General features: G+C 47.6%; 1 protein-coding gene across 6 annotated transcripts in view; it reads right to left on the bottom strand.

Annotated features, from left to right (window-relative positions):
- The window catches only part of MGAT5 (alpha-1,6-mannosylglycoprotein 6-beta-N-acetylglucosaminyltransferase), a 345,976-nt gene that overhangs the window by 207,520 nt on the left and 120,088 nt on the right, over window positions 1-18,368 (bottom strand). For 3 of the 6 annotated variants that reach the window (XM_077861486.1, XM_077861487.1, XM_077861490.1), the window contains one exon: window positions 11,346-11,728. In XM_077861486.1, coding sequence (XP_077717612.1) covers window positions 11,346-11,586 — 241 coding nt within the window. In that variant the 5' untranslated portion in view covers window positions 11,587-11,728. The remainder of the gene's footprint in view (window positions 1-11,345; window positions 11,729-18,368) is intronic. The other 3 variants (XM_077861488.1, XM_077861489.1, XM_077861492.1) reach the window with 1 other exon arrangement.

The raw sequence follows: 18,368 nt of genomic DNA, 5'->3' as shown, positions 1-18,368 counted from the left end.
AGTTAAACCTGCAAAACTGTATTTTATTACAATTTTAAATACCAGAACATTTTTGTGTTTTAGTCTTAATGATAATCCATTTATCCAATAAGACTGTACACTCAAAGATAATTTCTACAGAGCTTAATAAAGAAATTAGGGCAGAAATATTCCTCCAAATTCTAGTGTAACATTTTTATATTTATCATTGTGTTTTACAGTTATTATAGCAGTAAAATGTGTCCTCAGCAGGATTACAATTTTCAATTACTAACAGGCTTTTAAAATTTTGTTTGTGCTTCAAAGCCTTAACTATAAAAATTTAATCCCAACATTACTACCACAATTCTGTATTCCTAAAACTTACTGTACATGATAAAGATGAGATCAAAGCAATTGAAAACATTTATACTGTTCTTCTGGGGAAAGTTCACTTTGCTTTCTATCATGCTAGAGGTGCTTTGATCAGGGGCGAGATCGACAAAAATCTCAGAACAGGTGCCTTGACAGCTTCTGTAAATTTTCATTTCCAGAAAGCACGACTCCAGGGGGGTGAGGAGGGGCTGGAAGAGGCTGCCATATTCTGGAGCAGGAGAGCAGAGGAGATTTGACTGCCAGCTAGATGAGCCTCTAGAGCTGGAGCCCAAGGAGATGGGATTTCAGGAGAAACAGGGTCCTGCTGATATAAAAAGTCCGAGAGTCTATAAACCTGTTGGTTAAAACTGTGAGACAGGGCAGCAAACCCCGAATGGCCAGATTACACAGGCAATCAGTATTTGAGGAATGATCAAAAAAGGGGGTGCTTGGGGCTAATGCGAGCCCGCTCTGTTCCCCTGGGACATGCTTTCAAAGCAGTGGTTACCCAGCCGGCTGTCCTCCAGGCCACCTGCACCTGGCTCTGTCCTCAAGGCACTCCGTCGGAATCTATAGGACCCATGAGTCAAAGGCTCTGGGCACAACCACAATGGGCTATGTTTAAGGTGTGGCCGGCATGATTTGCTGGCACAGAACCAACTGTGCAATGAGCAAGGACTTACACCTGAACTGCAAAAATTATTTGCATCTGGGCTTGCTCCTACTCCAAGTCCCTCTTCACCACGGCTGCCCCAAGCGACAGAGCGCCAATAAAGGACGGCTTCACCCGCTGCTCGGTGGAAACCAGCAAAGACAGGGCGCTAATGAGAAAGGAAAGTGCTAATGAAAAAAGAATTAGCCCCAACCTCTCATTTCCAAAGACTGCCAGAATGTCAAGTTTCATCAGTTATATATTTTTAATTTCAAAGTGACCTTCCCACAGAAAGACAATACAGTTAGAGTAATAAGCAAAATCCAGTCCATTCATTATGTACAAGGACACTGTAGTGTTATTTATTATAGATAGGAACTGGACACTACCCAAATGCCCAACAAAAAGATTAAATTACACGTGCCCATCCATTCATAAGATAGAATAAATCACTAGATTGGAACTCGGGGAGGGCAGAGCAGGTGTCTTGTCATCTCTGTTGATCATCACTGGCTGCTAATATCAGGAGTTCACTGATTATTTATCCAATGGATGAGAAAAAAAAAGTGTATGACCATTAGAAATATCTAATTGCATGAGGAATTACAAAAAAAAAAGAGTCTAAAAAGCTGCATATGAAATATTCCATTTTAAAAAAAATGAGCATATGTGCATGTATCTGCATTTTAAAAAAGGCCTGGAGGGAAATCAAAATTTATCTGGGTTTGAGGGTAAGGAGTATTTTACTTTTTATTCTTCTTTATTTCTAAGAGTACAAAAATGGGCGTAGCATCATCCTGGCCCTTGTGCCTTTTACTGACAGCACCTTCTTCTCTCTTGTGCTCAATAGTTTGGAAATGGTGACTCAGACAGCTGCTTCCGTTGAAAATGAACTTCTTTCTCTCACGTTAGCAGAGAAAACGAGCCTACCCAGGTCAAGCAATGAGAGAGTCCAAGGTTTTTCACTGCCTTACAGTCTATATGCTCTCAATTTTATATATATTACTTAAATGCTATTTGGAAATGCATCCTGGGCAGTGAATTCCACACTCACAAAGATACTGGCCCCAAGTACCTGATGTCAGGTAAGAAGACACCCCCGCCCCCAAACATCTCAGTGAAGGGCCCTCACGGACTTCTTGCATTTGCATCCCTAAAGCCACCTAAAGTCACAATTGTGTTCTTCCCCCTGCAGCTGTCACAGGCAGGATACTGAATAACCACCTCAGAGAGAAAGGGCAGCTCAGATGCTCAGTATTACTGACTATTGTTCTCTCCTGGGTCAGGCTGCAAGGGCAGACTTCAGCTTTGACTCCGATGTGTTCCAGAGATGAATGTTATTCCTGAGGTGCTACAGCGGCTGTCGCTAGTATTTCAAGGCATTTTCTAGGCAGCAGAATGTGAGGTTAAAAAATCACATCTTGGCCTGTTGATGACATCCAGTGTGTTATGGAATCTGTAAATATCCAGAATGGAGCTCTTGGGCTGTTCTCTCGATTTTCCTGACACTCAGCCAGCTGCGTGGAATCAGAGTCCAGCATTTTAGTCCTTTTTACAGAACAGAAATGGATTCAGGCTCTGAGAGGTCTAGCCCATCGTCACGCAGGGTCCTGACCTAATTCTGGGCCCACATCCCCCGCACCACCACCCTCTGAGAAAAGGCAGCCCCCGCACACTACCCCTTCTCTCTTACCACCTATACCAGAAACAGTGCCCTCCAACAGTGCCCGTCTTCAGAGAGAAAGTGAGCTCACCAAACCCAGCTCAGCTCCCAGCCCACAAAGGAAAGCCTTCTCTTTTGAACAGGGCGGTGACAATCACATCTCCTGTTTCTAAAATGCCAAAGTCACTCTGTGGAGCTAACATATTTTTACAAAGGGACCCAGGGAAGAGCCAAACAGCATGTCCCTGGAGCCGAGGGCAGCAGTTCTCAACCCAGGCCAGTGTGGGGCCTTGCACCGGTGTTGCCAGGCCCAGGGAATTCCTGTGGACAAGCCTCACCTGTCCTTATCTAGGGGGACAGAGGCAAGCCTGCCTGCCTCCCTCTGGAGGAGAATTTCCTTCCTCTCAAGTCTTATCCCCTGTGAAGGACAGCTACATAATAAACATTCCTGAAGCCCTGTGTCCAAACGTATAAACAACATCCACTTTACATAAACAGTTTTGGTTCGGTGGTAACAGATGCAGGTGCATGTAGGCCAAGGCTGGTGATAACTCACAATAATGAATGTATTTCACCGATGTAGGTGCCTAAATAACCTCTGTAACATGTAATCCTTACAACCAGCCTATGAGGTGAATGATATTATTTTATCCTCTATTTTATAAAAGAGGAAGCAGGCTTTTAAAACTTCAGTTACCTGCCCAAGGTCACAGACCCAGCAAGGAACCCCACAGCTACATATAGACTCTCTAACGACCTTCCAGAATAAACGCTTGTTCCTGTGTCAGAATCATGAGCACAACAGCTACTTGGAGCCAGCCACCTGGACACACAGCCCATGGACAATCTCTTCTGGCTTCTCGTCTCACTAAAAACATTACTTACAAACTAGCCCCAGCTGGAACTGTCCCACCCAGATAGCGTCAGGGCGAAGTGGCTGCTGCCGATCACTCCTCGCTCCTACTAAGTGCCAGGCAGGCGCTGAGCCCTGGGGTACAGTGGGGAACGAGAGACAAAAATCCCTGCTCTTGGGGCGCCTGGGTGGCTCAGTTGATTAAGCATCTGCCCTGGGCTCAGGTCATGATCCCAGGGTCCTGGGATTGAGACCCACTTCTCCCTCTCTCTCTGCTGCTTCCCCTGCTTGTGCTCTCTCTCTCTCTCTCTCTCTCTCTGTCAAATAAATAAATAAAATCTTTTTTTTTTTTTAAATCCCTGCTCTTTGGGGGCTCCAAGGGGGAAAGAGATGATGAACATATCCAATAAATATGTAATAAAAGGGGGTTTAAGTGCCGTGAACAGAGGTGATTTAAGTGTTGTAAGACTGAGAATGAAATTGTGAGAGAATGGAAGGAGAGGAGGAGCGAGCTATGGGGAGAGGATGCATGCAGGTGGGAGGAAGAGCAGAGGCAGAGACTGGGGCAGGGAAAGTGTCAGCCACCACCCAACAGCTGGTCCCAGAGGACAGCTGGGGTACCCAGACAGATATGGGAAGGTCCACGGCTCTCGAAGGTGGCCACACTGGCATGCGCTCTGCCCAGGCCGTTCTGACAAGCCCCCAGGTGAGGCGAGCAACCCCACTTCAGGTTCCAGGACACCCTGAGCCCAAGAGCCACACCCCCTCATGCACAATCTCTCCTCAAGCCAGGACTTGAAGCAGCAACAAGGCAGGAAAGGACAGGCCTTGCTGACAAAGAAGAAGCTCCAATCCCTCCCAGGGACACACACTCTGTTCTCCCATCTACAGAGCCCCCGAGGCCCTCCTCAGACGTGCAGCCAGGCCTCACTGGGCGTGCTTGGGACTGGGCCTGACTGTGCAGGGGGGGGTTGATGGGGAAGGGGAAGGGGGAGGCACGGCGGCACCACCACCACACATCCCTGGAAAAGTCCCAAGCCCAGAGAGGCCAGTTTTCGGTTCCAAACTTTCTAAAGCAGACAGTCCTTTCCTTAATCACACCAGCCGCATCCCTGTAGAGGAGCCATGGCCTCCTCACACACCAAACAGCCCAGCAACTTTTTTTTCCCCCTCTACTGGTGTCACTCCAAAACAGTGTGTTTCCCTCAAGGGCAGAGAATTGCTGCTTTGGCAGTGCTGGTTTTCCACATCACCCCAGCCCTCCAAGAAAACAATACCCTGACCATATTTGTAGGAACAGAGGCAAAAAAAGAAGAAAGCAAATAAATGAATTTAAAAAAAAAAAAAAAAAAAACATTCACGGGCTTTTTGTTTTTTTTAAATCTCCAGCCTAAGATTTTTTTTGGCTTCTCTTCCGTAGCAGGGATGGGATGAAACATGCGTACAAGCCCGTCTGACTCTCTAGACGTTACCTAGGTCTGCCACACAGAGCACGGGCCACCTTTTATAAGCTACGTCAGGCCACCAGACCACATCACGGTGGGGGTCTCCCTTCGGCTAATAAGCAGAACCCTAAATGATGTCAAGGCCTTAGAAATGGGCATCCTCAGGCCAACGAGGACCACCTGAAGCCCGACGGTTACTGCTCCTCTGCCCCTTGACCAGCAACCAAACATCCTAGCCTTCTTCTCCAGGGCCTACTGTACGCAAGCCTTGCCTCCTTAAGGAAATAGAGGAACTCCCTTCCTCTTAACCTCTCTTCCTCGGCCCAAGGGTTAACAGGAGATGTGAGGGCAGGGCCTAGGTCCCCAGACAGGGGCAGTCCAGGCTCACTCACACAACATCCATCCTCCTACTCCTCTCTCCACCTTCCATCACACTGAGATCCAGAGCCCAACGGCCACTGTATGCACTGCCCACCTTCCGCACTGCTCCTTGCCCACATTGTTGAGCCACAGCAACCTCTGTTCTGCCCCTAGTATGCACATGCAGGCCTTGGGCACAGGCCCTGCCTTCCACCTGGCATGCTCGGCCTCAACCGCCCTCTTCCCACCCTACCCGGCAGCTCCTCAATGTCACTGGGGCTAAGAGACACCTCCTTAGACAGGCTTTCCTTCGACCTCACTCCAAGCAACTCGTTATGCACTTTTTTTTTTTTTTTTTTAAACATCACACATCCTGACATCATTTTTCTTCCTGGGATTTATTACTCTCTGATGCTGTCTTGTTTATTATTTCTCCCTCCCAAAATGAACAGAGCCTCCATGAGAGCAGGGACCTGGTTTGTCTTTTTCTAGCTGGATGCACGAAGCCCAGACAGCACTGCCCCATACCTGCAGGGCACACAGACATTTCCCACAGTGCCAGGCTGGAGGGATAATAGCCCATGAAGCGGACAGTTGAGGTTCAAGAAGTCGAGGGAACCAGGACACAGGCGATAAGGCGGGGTAGGAGGTCAGGAGGGAAAACAGGATATGGGAGGGGGAAGGGGGGTAGCAGAAAAGCTGAAGACTTCCAGCTGCTTCAGCTTGAGCCCGGTCCCAGCATCCAGAGCAGCCAACAGGCAAGAAAGGTCACGGTTAATAAGGTGTGGACGGGCCACAAAGGGAGGCGGCCTCTCAACTGCCCAGAGAGCACAAGCAGACGAGGGCCAGGGCTGTAGATAAGAGGTAATCACTGGGCTTCAGAATCTGGGTCAGGCCATGAGAGACAGAGATCAATTCACCTCAGAAACAAGAACGCCATTGAGCCGGGTGAGTGACAGCATTCGTGACACGACGCCCGCGAAGTCGCCGACAGGCAGGGCCCGGCCGTGCAGGCCTGGGAGACGGCGGAGGCCTGGCTCCCCGCAAGCCTCTGCGCGGTGTCAGAGGAGCACCCCAACGCCCTCCACACCCCACCAGGGAATCCTCCGGCTGCCCCACACAGGCTGCCCGGGACATCTTCAGGCACCGCTTCTCAATTACCAAATCCCAAAAGAAGTTCAGAAGTCTCTGCGCAGATCAACGGAACCAGGACGGGGAGGAGCTGCTGCTTGAAAGTTCTCCTGTTGTTCGAGGACTAGTCAAACCAGTACCACCTGACACGCAGCACCTCGCTCACACCGCACAATCCCGTGGTGGGTGGTGCGGCGGGAACTGATTTGCACCCCAACAGCCGTGTGTCACCCCTGGGGCCCGGGCCAGGCAGCCTGAATGCGGCAAGGCCGCACTGGCTGCTCTAAAGCCCAGGCTCCTCAGTGCTCGTCTCTTGACCTGCCACTGAGAAGCAGCATTTCCAGAGGACAGAGAAACACAACACCTGGAGGTGCAGCTTACACAAAGATGTCTTAGGGTGGACTCAAATGCAGGGGGCAGCCCGGGTGGCTCAGCGGTTTAGCGCCGCCTTCAGCCCAGGGCCTGATCCTGGAGACCTGGGATCGAGTCCCACATCAGGCTCCCTGCATGGAGCCTGCTTCTCCCTCTGCCTGTGTCTCTGCCTCTCTCTCTGTGTCTCTCATGAATAAATAAATAAAGTCTTTAAAAAAAAAAAAGTGGATTCAAATGCAGAGCTGATACCATGCAAAATCCCATAGAAAGAGTGCCCTACGGAGAGAGCAGGGATTGGCAAACGTTTTTGGTGAAGGACCAGACAGTAAACATTTTAGGCTTGACAAGTCCCTGTGGCAACGACTCAGCTCTTGCTGTTGTGGCACAAAAACAGCCGCAGACAACAGAGGGGCACCGACGGTTCCAAACACTTTATCGATGATAACAACAGGAGGCTCCGGCCCAAGGCGAGCTTGCTGCCCAGGCATTAGACCATGGGAGTCCTGCAAAACTGCTGAGTCAAGGAGGGATGTGACCTGATCCATGAGTATTTTAGACGGAATTTTTTTTTTAAGATTTTATTTATTCATGAGAGACACACAGAAAGGAAGAGACAGAGGCAGAGGGAGAAGCAGGCTCCCTGCAGGGAGCCTGATGCGGGACTCGATTCCAGGACCCCGGGATCATGCCCTGAGTTCAACCACTGAGCCACCCAGGGCCCCTATTTTAGACTGAATTATGGGGACTTCTGAAAGATGGTGTCAGCATATTTTAGATGTCCTCTAAAATCCTGGTTTTAGCATGTTTCTCTGCTATTACAGTTGTTATAAACAACTGGAAGTGGTTTTGTTTCAATCAACGTTTATTTATACAAACTGACAGAGGTCTAAATTTGACCCACAGGTCACAGTTCGCTGAACCCTTCTGCTCTAGGACCTCAAGCCAGGGATTCTTTAAAAATCAGTAAAAATCTGGGCAGCCTGGGTGGCTCAATGGTTTAGCACCGCCTTCAGCCCAGGGCCTGATCCTGGAGACCCGGGATTGAATCCCACATCGGGCTCCCCGCGTGGGGCCTGCTTCTCCCTCTGCCTGTGACTCTGTCTCTCTGTGTCTCTCATGAATAAATAAAATCTTTAAAAAAAAAATCGGTAAAAATCTGAAGTCAGGTACTATGATTCTTCAAATGCCTGCCCCCAGCTACAGAAGACATGCATGCATCATACTAAGAGCCTCTGATTATGCCAATATGTGGATGAGAGAAAGATTTTTTTTTCTTTCTTTGATCTAATAATGGGACTGACTCAGAGAAGACACAAATACCAGCCATACAGGATCAGCTCTTTACTATCTTAGGGCAAGCATCTAGGCAGTGCTCTGTACATGGGCTGCATCTGTGGCAGAAAAAAAGATTGCAAACCAATGTCTCAGGCATCCTCATCCCCTCTGTGCCAGCCCAGATAAACCACTGAATATCCTGTGGTCTTTGCATCTCCTGATGTCAACCAACAGAGCAGCCTGGCTGCTGACATGCCTGCAACTGGTACTGATGGACTCCAGGGGAAGCATGCAATGTCAGAACAGCTCTCCAGCTTCCCATGACTGGCCCTGGACCACATCATCTCACTCGATCCCAGTTGCTGATGCCCAGAACCAAGAAATGGAGAAGGCCAGGCTGTCAAATTTTAAGTAACAAAAACTAGCTATCTGCTTGAGAATGTCTCTAAGAAGATGCTGTATTTGCTGTCTCACTCTCAGCTCAACAGTCCTCCAAGGTGGGGAGGGAGGCATGTCTGGACATATTTTTGATGGTCACCACTAGGGTGGTGCCACTGGCATCTAGTGGGTACAGACACCAGAGATACTGCTCAACATCCTATAGCTCGTGACCAGTCCCCACAACAGAGAATTGTCTAGCCCCAAATGCCAAGAGTTCCAATGTGACAAATCCTGTTTTAGTGGGATTTTGCCAAATGATGGTCCTGGGGCCTCCAGCACATAAGCTCGGTCCAATTAAATTCCACCAACTCAGCTCCAAAGACACTCTGATTGACATGCAGCGTTGATGAGATGCAAGAGAAAAACAGCAGTGTGTGTGACATCTGCCAACATTTTTCTTTGGTGTTTTTCAGAAAAAGAATAATGACTTTGCTAAGGGTCACCTGTACACAGGAGGAAGCTAGAACCCATTTTTGTAGTTTCTCCAAGCTCCACAGTCCTATGTGCATAAGCATATAAGGTGGCCAGAATTCTATCAGACTACTCTGGAGTTCTGGTAACCTTTTACAATACACCGAGTCTGCAAGATTGAAAGCTACGACCATATCACTGCCCCTGGGGAAGTAGAGGAAGCCTACCCTAGGAGATGTTCAGCAGTAAACAAGACCTAACAAGACTCCAAACAACTAGGAAAATTTAAAGTCTATAAATTTACCATTTATGGGGTTTCTTCTTCCCCATGAAAAGGTTTGACAGACTGCGATCAATAGGAGGAAATTAGTAATGGACTACTCGCCTCTCCCCCAAAATATTTAACATGGGATGTACCGAACCAGAAACTTGAAAATGGCATTGATTTTATTTGTTATATCTACTTTTTGCACACAAGTGACACTAACAGTGACAGTTTGCGTTATTTATTCTTTCTGATGGTTTATCTATGATATTCAGGAAATATTATAGAAGACTGAAGCCAATGAGTAATTTTACATCCTCTGAAAATCTACCTAGCTGTTTTTCAGTGTGGGTTCTCAAAATGGAGTCTCTCATCTTGTAATCCATCAGATCACAAAAGGGGGCATTTATTTAGACAAGTTGAAAGCCAATGCCTACAGACACTGCCAAATCAAATAGATTAAAAGCAGACAGTGTGATCATTCCAACAGTAGGCAGTGAAAAAGAATTTCCACATTGTAGGCTAAAAGCAACCATTTTCAGGGCACCTGCATGGCTCTGTTGTTTAAACGTCTGACTCTTGGTTTCAGTTCAGGTCATGATCTCAGAGTCATTAGATCGAGTCCTGCCTTAGGCTCTGCGCTGGGCCTGAGGCCTGCTCAAGATTCTCTCCCTCCCTCCCCTCTGCTCCTTCCCCCAATTCCACCTCTCTCTTTAAAAACAAAACAAAACAATCATTTTCTCCTTACCAAAAATATATGTATGAAATTTACAAGTAACCAAATTTCCTGGATCCTTTTGAAAAGAAAAAAATTATGTAAAATTAAGTATGATTTCCTGCGTTTGAACTCAAGCTTCAAACTGCTGCTCTGTACATTTTCAGGAAAATGCCATACACTGAATTCCATACACTTCAGAGCCCAGGATTGATGTGTCACAAAGGAGAGCTCCAACATTGTCCACCTCGGCCAATCCCATTCTTGCATCTCATTTATAGGATACCCCAGAGTCCCAAACCCTGTGGCCACTGAGGTCTCTGTTCAGTGACTAGATTTGTCAATGAGCAACAAGACAGGCCAGGCCATCTTCTGTGGATTAAGTCCACTCCTATGCTCGGTGATCACAGCAGAGCTGGGAGTTGGGTTCCCCATCACACGGTATGATCCAAATTTCATTTACAATCTTTGTTTGCTATTTGTGCGTCTATGCCTTTTAAAGTATTTTGCATATATATGTATATTTTTGCGTGTATATATAAAATACCACAAAGATATACACTGAGATGTTCATTATGGTTATTTTCTAGAGTGGATTTATATGTGATCTTCTTTATTCTTGGGTTTTTTTTTTTTTTTTTTTTTTGCACATTTAGGGCTTCCAGCTTTTTTTATATTAAGCATAACTTTTGCCAAAAGAAAAATAAGTAATATTCTGTATGCAATTTTTTTTTCCCACTCAACCTCATTTCTAAAAGTTTTAGGTACCGACACAAAAAAACAACGTGTACAATAAGACTTCTTTCAAAGTCGGGGCAGTTAGAGATAAGGGCAAGAAACAAGAACAGTCAACTCTCAAGAAGCCAAAGATGAAAGCTGTTAGCCAGCACGAAAGCCCTAGTGTCCTACATGCTGGCCGGAGGGAGGCACACACTTGGCTTTGGGTTTCTCCCCACCCTCCTTACCTCACCCTGCCCACCCCCTACCCCCAAGTCCTCATTCCTCCCCACAGTCCTCCCCACCCTTCTTACCTCACCCCCACCCAATCTTAATTAAGTTTTGTTTAGGGAAAGAGAATGAGAATATTTTTCTACATTCCCTGATCCTACTCCCAGATGAGATCATGCAATCCAGACATGTGTTGAGGGAGAAGAGCTAGCTACGAACACAACCAACAGAGTGCTAACTGTGCTGCCGGCTGCTCGCAGTGCTGACCATCAGTCAGTATGCACAAGAACTCAGAGTGTCCCAAAGGGCATGGCTTTAGGTTTCTAGAAGGGTCCCTCTGTATGCAACTCGCTGCTGCAAAGGCAGTGGCAAGAGTTGCACTCTATCTGTGATAAAACTGAGGCGGCGAGCCTCTGGAGTCCTTTGGAGGCAGAGGCACACTGCACCAAGGAGCCCCAAGCCCTGGGAGCACAGCACTTACCGTAAGCTGTCATGACACCGGCGTATGGCCCATCCACCACATTCCGGTTCTCTTCCGCCAGTGCCTTGATGTACCTCTTGCTGAGATCCAGGATCTGCTCACGCAGCATGGAGCTGCTCTCGGGCTGAGTTCGCTGCTGGATGGTAAAATGCAGGAGCATCATGCCCCAGATAAAGCCAAAAGTCACGAGGAAAAAGCCCAGCTTCTGAGAGGACAGCTTCCACGGAGTAAAGAGAGCCATCGCTCTCTGGCAACTTCACCTGCCCTTGGCTCTTAAAATGCAGAAGGAAGACACAAGTTCATGATGCAGGCTGGGTCTGCGGGCTCACCGGTCTCACTCTGGCTCCTGCGTCAGCTGATTTCCTTTCCCCGTTTCCATTCTGCTGTGAAGAGAGGGGCAGGTTAGCAGAGTGGTCGTGGCAAAGCACAGGGAAACCCACCAGGAGCCATGTGTTCACTCCCAATAGCTCCAAAACGCGGACTTCCTTTTTTTCTTAATTTGCTGGTTCAATATCTTTATGTTATGATTCCAGATCTGTAAGCTGAGAGGGGAAATCTGGCTGGGTGACAAAGAGCTGCACAAATACAGAGGAGGAAATGCGTGTCTGACTATGTTAACAGGTGTAGCAGGGCTGTTCCAGTCTGGACCAAGTTCAAAACAGGAAGCTTGTTTTGCAAGGTGGGGAGGAGATGGAAGGATATTTCACCGAATGTCAGCAAAAACCCAAGTGGAGGGTGGAGTCATAGCACCACCGGGCACTTCTGGGCATCTGGAACTCGAGCTTACAAAGTCATGACTGTGTGCTCTGACAAGGATTCAAGCACACAACTGCAGAATGTGGGTGCCTCTGCAGGGGTCAGTAGACCAGGAAAGGGGAGCAAGCCCCCGTATTACGTAAGCATGGCCCGCTTGCATCAGCAGTGTCTGGAGAGAGATGAAGTGAAGCTCTCGGGGCCACCAGGTGGCCTCTCCCCTGGCACCAGAGCAGAGGCTATGCCAGGGGCACCCCCATGGTCTTCCTGTTCTAGCTACCACGAGTGAAAGAGGCACCTCACCACTCATTTGCACACTTCAGCACAGGAAATGTTGAGCACATGACAGCCTCCTTTCCTGTAGGCTCTCACTTTCACTCACAACCATGGGGCAAAATGTGAGTTTAAAAGGCACGGTTTCGGGCAGCCCGGGTGGCTCAGTGGTTTAGCGCCTGACTTCGGCCCAGGGCATGATCCTGGAGTCCCGGGATCGAGTCCCACGTTGGGCTTCCTGCATGGAGTCTGCTTCTCCCTCTGCCTGTGTCTCTGTCTTTGTGTGTGTGTGTGTGTGTGTGTGTGTGTGTGTCTCATGAATAAATAAATTTAAAAATCTTAAAAAAATAAATAAAAATAAATAAAAGGCATGGTTTCAATACTCAACAACCAGATCCTATTTGGTGTTGGATACCAAGCCCACAAGACTTTGCCAAGCAAGTCTTCCCAGAATATGAGGCAGAAGCAGAGGTTGCAAATGGATTAGAAGGAGGCCAAACTCTCCAGCCCTTGAACCAGAGTCTTGGGCCCAAGAATGAGCCAGCTTACAGACTGGCACCGTTTTCTAAGTGTGCCAAGGGAAAAGCTGAGCAATGATCTCCTATGCGGCACTAACTCAGGATGCATTCAGTGTACATATGTTTCAATTCAAAGTATTCTTTGTAAACAGGCTAAGAAGGAATGAAGGGTGAGATTGTGGAGCAATCAGCTTCCAGAATCTGTAATGTGGCAGATCTGCATTGGTCATTCTGTTTTCCTCACCTATGAATGGTTATCAGTAGTTGGTAGGACCGCTCCTAATAATAAATGATAAATAAATTCTAGGTATGTCCCAGGCATTGTGATAAATGCTTTTTGTGCCCACGCTCACTGAATTCTCAGGAGAGTCCTATACAGTCCGAACTACTATTGTCGTTCTGCTTTATAGATGAAAAACAAAGGCCCAGAGAGACTAACTTGCCCAAGGTCAACCAGCTATGTGGCAGAGGGACAATCTCGGGACAGCCTAGGACCCCATGCACTGCCTTCCCTCGCCACCCCTCTGTCCCCACTAGCCTGCTTATCTATGGCCAACATCTGCTTGTACATGTTTATTAAATGGCTGTCGGAAGTTGCAAAGAAGAAACTGTGATAGAAATCCTATGGAGCTCAAAGCCCTAAAACATTTACTTATTGGCCTTTAACAGAAAAAGATAACCAACTCCTTAGTTCTAGACCAGTGGCTCTTCAAAGCACGGTCCCGAACTCCACAGCAGCAGAAACACCAGTGGGACGTGCAGATTCTCAGGCCCCAGACCTACTTCATCAGCAACTTTGGGGGGAAAGGGGCAGCAACCTGTGTTTCAACAAGCCCTCCAGGCGCTTCTGAGGGCCACTCCACTCTGAGCGCCTCTAATCCAGGCAGATGGATGTCGTTACTCTGCCATACCCTGCACTAACCATACAGCAGGGCTCCGACTCCCTCTCGTAATACCGTGTCACTTAAATTCCTCGGTCCTGGCCACACCTTCCACACCTGCTGGTCAGCTACCACTGTAACCCTGCACATCCTTCTTCAGGGTCTCCTCGTGTTCACTCACGCTGCTTTCCCTATCTGGCTGGCCCTCTGCACAACACACCAATAAACCAAACCCAAGCCCCAGCTCCAGTCACACTGGCTTTAGACCGCTTTCCCTACTGTTCCAGCCTACGACATCCCTTGCCAGTTGGCAGTTTAAAACACTTGTCTGACTATATAGGTTGCTTGCCAGTTTCTGTATGGGATCCCACGACATCTTTTAAGGGACCCTCCCCCCACCACCATGTACATTCTCAGAGAAGGGCAGTGGCCGCAGGGGCACCTGATGACCAAGCAAGCTCATCCTCCAGGCTCTAGGGCACTGTATCCAGCCCTTCCAAATGAAGGCTGGCTGAGCAACACCTGCCCTTTTTATTTTTTAAAGGCTTTATTTGTTTATTCATGAGAGGCACACATGGAGAGGCAGAGACACAGGCAGAGAGAGGAGCAGGTTCCCTGGGTGGAGCCTAGTGTGGGACTCGATCCCAGGACCCCAGGATCATGCCCTGAGCCAAAGGCAGTGGCTCAACCACTGAGCCACCCAGATGCCCCTGCCATCTTTCCTTCCTCCACTCACTCTATAACATATACTGAGTACTTGCTGCCATCGGGCCCTAGGGACTGAACAAACAACAAGATTGAGATCCCAGCCTCATGGGGCTGATGCTTCAAAGCCACTTCTCTTCACTGAGGGCTGCCCCAGGTCCTTAGGAAGCGTCTGTGCTTCCTGTTTGATAACCCACACCAGTGAGTCAACTGTACCAGAGGGCTAAAGGGATTTTCCCAAGGCAACTAAACTACACGCTATACTAAAAATGACAGTCATCTGGCAATTTGCTTTTGTTATTTTAGAGGAGGACCCCAAATGCATACAGGAATTATTACCTGTTAACTTTCAGACAGGGAACTCCACTCCACTTCATCAATGAACCCCCTGAAGAAGCTGCTCAAGGCTACAAAGCGAGGGCAAGGCAAGTCCAAGAACGGGGCAAGGACCTCAGCAGAAGGTAGTGTGTTTCTCTGCCTTGGGGGACAGTCAGAACCACCCAGGTGGCACATCTGAGCAGCAAAAAGATGGTTGAGAAACCCAGCCAACGTTAAATTGTACCAGCTCAGAGACATACAAATTTGGAGTGAAAAAATCCCTAATTCCAAGTTCAGAGAACAGTCCTGAGTACTGAGGGCCTGGATTTTAAGTAACCACAGAACTGCCAGGAATATTCTTTTCTCCAATGGAATCTACAGTATGAAATATCAGCAACTATCTCAGCATACCCCCAGCACACACAGAGAACTGAATTAAAACTCCTCAATCCTTACCAGCTCAGAATCTTAAAAAACTTATCAAAATCAGTACCTGGGAAACACCCCTAACTCCCACAGTAACAGGGCAGGGAGTGGGAGGGCAAGGGGACAGCAATCCTCACCAGACGGTGCCAGGGCCATGAAAGGACGAATGATCATCAGCAGCGACGGTTGCAAAATTCATCAAGAGGCTGAACAGTCATGATCAAACAGCGGTGGGTCTGGCTAAGAATCTGCCTGCCTCCAGACGTCCTAACTTAGCTGGATCCTCTTGCAAAATGGAGCCAAAAGGCACAAAGACACAGTCTATCTCAGGCCCTGTTGCCAACCAGAAAAATGCCAGCCCAAGGCCACGACCCAGTCTGTGCTCCAGAAAGGAGTCTGCACCAAGTCTGTTTGCAATGAACTAAGCTTCTAGGTCCATCACTGCCACTAACCATCCTGATATGCACCTCCTCTACTCCCGTACTTCCTAAAAGAGCAGCATTCACTTCCTTCCTCCCCATTCACTCCACACAATAAAATCTGGCTTCCTCCTTTCCCGAAACCGATCGAAGATCTTTGGCACAGAAACGTGTCGGGTTCTCATTTAAAAAGTAAAAGCGTATGAAAACATGTGCAACATCATTAGCCATCAGGGAAATGCAAATTAAAACCACCATGAGATACTAGCTTATATCCACTAGGATGGTTACACTCAAAAAAGGGAGCTCAGAACAAGTGTTGGTGAGGATGTACAGAAATTGCAACCTTTGTAATATGGCGAGTGGAAATGTACAATATAGCTGTATGGAAAATAGGCTGGCGGTTCCTCAAATGGTTAACCACAGAGCTGCCATGTGACCCAGGCAACTCCACTCCTAAAATTCTCCCCAGAGAAATGAAAGTATATGCCCACACAAAAACTTGTACATAAATGTTCATAGCAACCTTGCTCATAATAAACTAAAACGACTCAAATGTCCATCAACTGACAAACAGATGAGAAAAACACATACAGTGGAATACTACTCAACCAATGAGATTAAGTTAGGTTCTGCTATGTTCCCTAAAAACATTCTGCAAAGTGAAAAAAGGCAGTCAGAAAAAAAAAAAACCCTACATATTGTATCAGTTTATTTTTATGAAATGTCTAGAGGAGGCAAATCTAGAGACGCAGAAAGTACAACAGTCACTGTTCTGGGCTTGTGAAAATAGGGGAGTTGGGACGGGACTGCCCAGCATGCAGGATTTTGGGGGAATAACAAAAACGTTCCAGAATTAATTGTGATGGATGCACAATTGTGTAGATATATTAAAAACACTGAATTATACACTTTATACGAGAGAATTACAGGATATATGAATCATAGCTCAATAAAGCTGTTACTGAAAAGAGAAAAAGGAGGGAAGCCTACCTCCAGAGTTGGGGGTATGAAGAGGAGTGGTATGTGGGGACAGGCAGATGAGCCTCACAGGCCACTGGAGCCCCAGCAAGGACCCACTTCTTCCCCTACAGTCCAGCCAAGGCCAGGTTGTGCCATCACTAAGGGCTGACCACAGGCCTCTGAAGTGATGGAAATTACATGGAAAAATCTGCCACTGGCTACCAGACATATGGCTGCTCTTGTGAGCCCCCCATTAACCTCACAGACCACCCCCCCTTCAAGGCAAGGTCTGCTTTGCCTGCTGGATGCCAAGTTTGCAAACCACTGGAGAACACACAGAACAATAGCCCAGTTCCAGTGGAGACAGAGGAAGCAAGTAGTGCCTGCAGGTGCCCATCGACATCCTTGGAGAGCACATTTCTTACATCAGGAGCTTTCTCTACAGATGATGAAGGAAGCTGGAAATGCCTGTCCCTTCAGGACCAATGCCAGCCCCAACCACAGAGATGTGATCTTTCCCTAAGGCCCCGCAGAACCGCTCAACACTGACATGGGTCAGCTGTGCTCGAACAGTCATCCACACACCTCTTCTGTCCTCGCTGTGCACCACGTGAAGCCCGTCCTATCCATCTGTAACTGGAGGCTCTTTGCCTAATTTTTGCCTCATCTTATGCAGTAACACTCAAGAAATCCTGAGTCAGCTCTGCTCTTCCACGTTGCCTTGGGAAATCCCACCCAGATCTCATAAATACACCCCACTTTCTACACAGAGCCTCTCATGGCTCCCTAAACTGAAGACAGCTCCTCCTCCTTGGAACACTCACAGCAGTTTGTGCTTCTTCTGAAAGGCTTTTTACCTACTCTATGGGATAATCTTCCTTTTCATCTCTCCTATAGGGTTCGTAAGTGCCCCAAAGATGGAGAACGCCAGGAACGGTCACATCTTGCACACAGTGGATGGTCATGCAGTGTCTGCTAGATGGAAGGGCAGGATGGTGGAAATGAGATGAAGAAATACAAGTGAGCAATGATCTCCAAGACCTCCTCCTGCTGTAAACCACAGAGAAGAACCCTGACACTCCAAGTCTGTATTTGTCCCTTACCTGTCAGAAGTTTTCACCCTAAGATATTGTCATACAGTAGTGGAAAATCACTGTGCCCTTGAGTAAATGGGGTTCAACTACAGAGAATAAGGCAGTTAGGTATGAGAAGAAAAAGAAAAAAAAAAACTTCCTGACAAAAATCCCAGAGGGTGGGGCACCTGGGTGGCTTACTGGTTGAGTGTCTGCCTTCATTCAGTTCAGGGCATGATCCCCAGGTCCAGGATCAAGTCTCACATCAGGCTCCTTACAGGGAGCCTGCTTTTCCTTCTGCCTATGTCTCTGCCTCTCTGTGTGTGTCTCATGAATGAAGAAAATCTAAAAAAAAAAAAAAAAAAAAAAAACCAAAGGGACAGTAATTGTGGGAATGAAAAGGTCTCTAAGACAAGCGATGTGAAGGGGAACAAGTGATGGTGGGTGGGTCCTTGGGGGAGGCTGCTGGTTTCATCGTTGGTTATCCAAGATGATCACAGGAAGACACCAGAAGGAATGGTGAGAAAGAACTGGAAAGTGTATCTGTTCCCAGGCCTGGAAATCTTGACTCTACAGCTTGCTCTACCCACTGGCACTGTGTGATCCCAGACAAGTCTTCCTGTCTCAGTTTCTGCATGTTTGAAATCGGGAAAGTTGTAGAAGCACAGAGCACTGTCAGACCTGGAGGAGTAGG

This window comes from Canis aureus, chromosome 20 (genome assembly GCF_053574225.1).
Source record: "Canis aureus isolate CA01 chromosome 20, VMU_Caureus_v.1.0, whole genome shotgun sequence".
Classification (NCBI taxonomy): domain Eukaryota; kingdom Metazoa; phylum Chordata; class Mammalia; order Carnivora; family Canidae; genus Canis; species Canis aureus.
This window is presented reverse-complemented; position numbering and strand designations above follow the sequence as displayed.